Source organism: Elephantulus edwardii, unplaced genomic scaffold (assembly GCF_000299155.1).
Source record: "Elephantulus edwardii isolate Elephantulus edwardi_28Jun2011 unplaced genomic scaffold, EleEdw1.0 scaffold00010, whole genome shotgun sequence".
Lineage (NCBI taxonomy): Eukaryota > Metazoa > Chordata > Mammalia > Macroscelidea > Macroscelididae > Elephantulus > Elephantulus edwardii.
The window spans coordinates 1,125,907-1,132,171 of record NW_006399760.1 but is presented as its reverse complement, the minus strand read 5'-3'; the positions used below and the strand labels follow the sequence as shown (position 1 = coordinate 1,132,171).

The following is a 6,265-nucleotide window of genomic DNA, read 5'->3' as shown; positions in this document are numbered from 1 at the left end:
TTAGAAGAAGTTGTGGTACTAGGGACATTATTGCCAATATCAGATGAATCTTGGCAGAAAAGCAAAAAGTACCGATATATATAAAGACTGTGTGGATCATAACAAATTGTGGCTAATCTTGAGGAGAATGGGAATTGCAGAACACTTGATTGTGCTTATGTGAAATCTATACTTGGACCAGGAAGCAGTATTCAGAACATAGCAAGAAAACACTGCATGGTTCAAAGTTCTACTAATAGTCCTTTATATTCAATACCCTTCTCAAGCACCACAGATCAAAGGCATCAATTATCCTTCTATCATCCTTAGTCATTGTCCAGCTCTCTGATGTACAGCAAGTAATTGCAAAGACTGTTTCAGGTGCACCTTCGTCTCTAGGCTGACATCATTAGTCTTCAGTATTCTGGAATGGTCCTTGACAGCTGATTTTCCCAGTGCAATTCTTCTTTTGATTTCCTATATATTTGTACCAAGAGTGTTGATTGTGGAGCCAAGCAAGCGAAAGTTGATCATCTCCATCTCTTCTTCATCTATGTGATGCTGCCAATTGGCCCAGTAGTGAGAATCTTTGTTTTCTTGATGTTGAGCTTCAATTCACATTGAAAGCTGCAGTATTTGACCTTCTTCAGAAAATGCCTTGCTTTTTTAATTTATTTCCTTTATACCATGTTGAGTAACTAAACCTAGATCTTTGGCCTCTATTCCCTCCAAGAATTCATTTCTTTGTAGGAGAATTTCACTTCTATTATACAATTCGATGAGAAGACATTGAGGTAGATTTGGTCTTTCTGCCCTGGGAATTATTTTTATTTATTTCTTTTTACTCATTATTTCAACTTGAGACAGTCAGTGCTCAGTTCAATGGCTTACTAACAGAGGGCGTGGCCACGGTGATACCCCGCCCCCAGACTGGTCCGCTCCCGCCCCCTTTCCCCGCCCATTGGCCTTGCGTTCGTCTTCCCGGCAGTCCTAGCTTCCTATCTGCGCTCTTCAAGATGGCGGCTGACAGTGAGGTTAGTTGTTTGTTCTGTGCTTACTTCTTCCTCGGTCTTTGTCCCCGTCCATTTCGTCTCTTGCAAATCAGCGCCCGGGGGGCTCAATTTCTTTTTCTCTCTTTTCCCTCTCTGCAGCCCGAGTCCGAGGTGTTTGAGCTCACGGACTTCACTACTGCTTCAGAATGGGAACGGTGAGTAAGTCGCATCCCGGGGACCAGCCCTGGTCTTCCGCGACCCTCGGCTGCTCCCCGGGTCTAGAGACACAGTGTGTGACGTCTGTTGTATGGAAGCGGCGAGGTGCCTGTAGCCCTCGGCCTCTCCTTCCCTCCGGAGCAGCTGTCCCTTCAGTTTGCACTGCTGACCAGCCGGGGCCCGCCCCTCTGACACCCCTGAGCTCGGACTCAGACAAAGTTTTATAGTTTCTCTACTGTCAGGCCTTTTTCTCTCGGTAAACCTTAAACACGCAGGTAGTTATCCTCCTGGGGTGGGGAAAACAAAACAAAATACAAACCTATTTCAGAGCCTGCTCCTTAGTTCCTGCCTCGCTTCCTTTTAAAATTGGCTTTGGCGTCAGCGAGAAACTTGGCAGCGGCCTCCTGTCCGTGCTGACGTTGATCTGGGCTGTTGAGCTGGACGCTTGTTTTCCGAGGATTCCTGGTTGCCCATCTGCCACCCTCCCACCATCTCCTGCCTGTCCTTTCAGATGACATTTGGGGGGGGGGCAGGGTATTGAAGTCTGAGTGTAGTTTCCGTGCACTTTGCCCCATGTTTTATTTCAGTTGGTAAGTGTTCAGGGAGGGGTCCTGTGCCTGTAAAACCCCACTGAACAGCTGTCAAGGGGAAACTTCCATCACTGACAGTCTGTGAGGGAGCGATCGCTTTCCTGGAGGAGGTGTGGTTCACAGGAAATCTAGTGTTTGCAGAGTGGACGTTTGAATTTAGCATGTGGAAACATTTTATACCCTTACCCAGGATGCCATTAGACGGCATATAGAAGGAATATAGAAAAAGGATTTGGGCCTTGAAAATGGGTAAGGTGTCAGAAAGGACTGCCAAGATTTCATGAAGAAATAGCTCTTCATAGGATCAAAGACTTCTGTTGAAGGGGAATAAGAAGTTATTAAGGAAACTGAAATCAGGTTATAGGCAGCCTCCAGTGTCAAGTAAAAGAATCAAGATTTGGAATTTAAAGCAGCAAGTCACATACTTTAGTTTGTTTTAGAATCAAAGATTCTTGGGCCCTGTAATCACTTTTGAATCAGTAATCTTAGAGTAAGACCCCAGAGTTTGCCTTCTGGCAGGTTCCTTCTGATGCTGGTCTGAAGATACCTCTTTTCACACTGCTTTCAATAATTAATGTTGACAGTCCTGTGATAGACTTTAGAGTGCTAGCTTTGGTGGCATAGTCCATGGAATTGTCCTCAACGGCAGAGTGTCTCCTGGTTCAAATCCACCAGTGGCTCCAGTTGAAAGATAGACACTTTCTGCTTGTGACATATGGCCTTAGAAACTCAATGGAGGCTCTCGTTGAATCCAAACGGACTCGCCAGCAGTGAGGAGGTGATAGGATAAAAAAAATTGTTTTAAAAGATGAGGTAACAAGCAAATAACTTACTTTGATCCATATTTAAGATAACAATTTGGAGCCTGGCTGGAAAGGGGAGAGAAAAAGTAAGACATTACAAAGAAAATTTGGATAAGCTGAACAAAAAAGTGTTTTAGAATCAAGCATGGACTTGCCTAAAAGAATAAAGGCAAGTAAGTGGCAAGGAGAACTGAGTTTTATTTTGGACCTGTTGTATTATTATGTACTGTGTTGAAAGTAGTTGGAAAAATGGGTGTTAGTAGTGAGAAAATGTCTCAGTTTTTAATGGAAATTGACTGGTCTCTTTCCCTTAACTGTTTAAATTTGCCTGAAATGGAATATGAAACCTTTGGCTCCTCATAGAGTAATTGTTACATAATTATCAGCATTGTCATAAAGTATGAAATCTGCATTTTTTTTTCTCTTATTCTAGATTGAAACAATTGCCTTTCAGTCCATGAGGAAAAAAATGTTAAAATTTTTGAGTCTTGTTGAAATAACAGTTCTCTTCAGTATGCTGTGAACCATATAGACAATTTCTAAAGAGAACTAAACAGGCACATTTTTTTTTTAATGTTCCATACATATTTTAATAAAATTGGATTTTGGTTTTGCATTTTACATTTGTTGTTATGTGCCATCGAGTTGCCTGTGATTCACAGTGATCAGTGTACAACAGCCCAAACCCTGCTCTCTCTTGTGCCAATCTTATTGTCTCTGATACACCTACCCTCTTTACTCCAGTCACTGAATCAGTCCATTTCATTGAAGGTCTTTCTCTCCTGCGCTCTCTCCACCCTCCTAAGCGTGATGTCCCTTTCTAAGGACTGGCCCCTCCTTGGCAACATGTCCAAAATATGTCAGATGAAGCTTCAGAATCCTTGCCTCCAAGGAACAGCCTGGATTCACTCTCTCCTGGATGAACCTGTTTGTTTATTAGCAGTCCACGGTATACTCAATACTCTTCTCCAGCACCACAGCTCAAAGGCATCAATTCTTCTGTTAGCCCTAGTCATTGTCCAGCTTTCTGATGCATAGCAAGTAATTTCAAAGACCATGACCTGTATCAGGAACATCTTAGTCTCCAGACTGACATCGTTGCTCTTCAGTACTTTGGAAGGGTCTCTGACAGCAGACTTCCCCAATGCAATTCCTTTTTTAATTTCCTGGCTGCTGGTGACGAGAGTGTTGATTGTGGAGCCAAGCAAACTAAAGCTGTTCACAATCTCAATCTCTTCACCATCTATCATTTACATTTAAGGAGGTTCTTTCCCCCCCATCTACTTCCCCCCCCCAATTATTTTTATGTTGGTTTGCGTACAGAAATTATGTACATTGTGTTTCTTGCATTCCTAAGGAGGTTGAAATGGAAAATTATTTCCTCTTTGCATATCTTCTGTTGAGACCCTGCTTTGGGCCAAATATTGTATGTGGAGAGAATTGTCAAATTGGTGTCTATTTTGCTGTATATAACAGAAACAGAAATAAACTATTACTTTTTTAAAAAATGTATCCTCTGTCTTTTATAAAGCTCCAGTCCTCAGGATAATTTTTGTTTGAAGTTCAGAAGTGTTTTAGTATTTACGCATTTGATTGATTGATTGAATGCCTATGTGTTGAGCACAGTGAGGACATTAGGGATGTAAAAACAGATAGTTCTTACTCAGATGAAAAATACAGGCATGAACCAAATAATGATCCAAGTGAGCCTGTAATTACAAATTTAAATAAGATATACTAAGGAAAGAAATTGGTCTTGAAAGAGCATATAATAAAGGAACCCAATACAGAATGAGTTAGAAAATAGCCCTTCAACAGAAATCTGAAGTAGGAGCTTTTAGAAGAAAAGTTAGTAAATTTTTCTAGTTAAATCTCAGTACTGGTAGACTAGAATTCAAAATTTTATCTTGTAACTAGTGCTGATATTTCATACAATAAGCATGTTAAGATAATCTTTTAATGTGAAAGCTATAGTTTTAGTTACTCTTAAAATGAAAAGAATTTAATTAAAATTAAATTTCAAATTAAAATGTAATAGATATATCTCATTGTTGAATATTGTTAAAACATGATTTTTAATGGATAAAAATCCTTTGAATGGATATACCATTTATAATTGCTGCAATTTTAACTAAGTTGATTTCTAGTTTTTAAGCCTCTAGAAATACAATTTACATATATTTCACATGCAGATTTTTGCTCTCAAGACTATTTTAAAATTTTTCTTTTTGTAAATTTGTTGTTTCTAGACCATTTACTTGAACCGCCCCCAAAGTAAATAAATATATTAATACCACCTTTAATTTTGGTGAGAAATTAATTAGAATGTTTAGTTAACTCAAACAGACTTATTACTATTTCACAGCAAAAATGTAAATATTAATTTATAATGTTGGGGGAGGGAATCTGCCTTTGAAGATAATTCTCTGATACCAATACTGCCAAGCTGTTTTACGAGAATGTTGTTTATTTAGAGTTCTTTTTAATAAATCAGCATGATAGCTTCAAGGATTAGTGAACAGTTTTTGAAATGTTTGTTAATTTTTCCTTATCTGTAACAGCGATCCTTTTAGATGTAATTTGGTTTAATGAGCAAATATTTTTTTTGTTGTTGTTTTTAGAGAATGGGAGCAAATCAAGGAATTCTTAAATATTTTAAAAAGAAAAGTTAATTTGAGTAGGTCAAGGATGGAAAAAAGATTACCACTTTCATAATTATGTATGATATTTTACTGTTGGGCTTTATTTTTGTGCCAAATGTATTCATTTTAATCTCTCAGTTTTCTGTTTGTTTCATAGAAGGCAAAGTGGTTGGGTAAGGAATAGACTTAAAAAAATGAAACAATTATTGGACTGAACATTATTTCTACTTGTATGTTTTTACATCCATAAATTAGGCTAGAAATGCATAATTTATTGACTCTGTGATTAAAATATTTAAAAAATTACCTTTATAAGAAATTGTATTACAATAGGAAAAAGTGTTACATATTTAGAAAGTATGTATTCCTCTTTTCTAGGTTCATTTCAAAAGTTGAAGAAGTCTTAAATGACTGGAAACTGATTGGGAACTCCTTGGGAAAACCACTTGAAAAGGTCAGATCTATTTGCTGTTATCTCTAAATGAGAATTGATTTTGTAACTTCAATTTTTAAGCCTTTTTGCTGCATTTGACACATTTGAATTAAATATTTTTTTAAGTTACGTATTATCTGTAAATATTTTCAGATAATAAGTTGAAGTACTTGGACTTTACTCTGTAACAAAAGATACATGTATGGCATTTGTGAAATGTTTTTTAAATAATTAAAGTCATAAATAGATACGTTGTTGTTGTGTACTGTTGAGTCAGAACTGACCCATACATAGCTAACCCTCCAGCAGCGTTTAAGAGGCATTTAATCACAGATGAGGTTACCCATCCTTCTCCTGAGGAGTAGCTGGTGACCTCGAACTGTGTGTCATTGGGATTGCAGCACTGCTTCTTGCCATTAGGCCACCAAAGCTCAAATAGCAAAATAGCTAACCCAAGAAATAAACAAATGCAAGAAGTTGATAACTGCACAGTCTTTTCTGACAACTAAGAAGCTTTGAAAAAAGATTTTCTAAGATTCGAAGAGAGAAAGTTAGGGGAACATCCAAAGAAACAGAAATAAAAGCATTCACAGAGAATGATATTTCTTTT

At 38.0% G+C, this 6,265-nt stretch overlaps 1 protein-coding gene across 1 annotated transcript in view; it reads left to right on the top strand.

Moving 5' to 3' along the window:
* Positions 1-995: 995 nt before the first annotated feature.
* The window catches only part of RAB3GAP1 (RAB3 GTPase activating protein subunit 1 (catalytic)), a 132,924-nt gene continuing 127,654 nt past the window's right edge, over positions 996-6,265 (top strand). The window contains exons 1-3 of the mRNA XM_006880807.1: positions 996-1,013; positions 1,131-1,186; positions 5,601-5,676. Of these exons, the coding sequence (XP_006880869.1) occupies positions 996-1,013; positions 1,131-1,186; positions 5,601-5,676 (150 nt within the window). The remainder of the gene's footprint in view (positions 1,014-1,130; positions 1,187-5,600; positions 5,677-6,265) is intronic.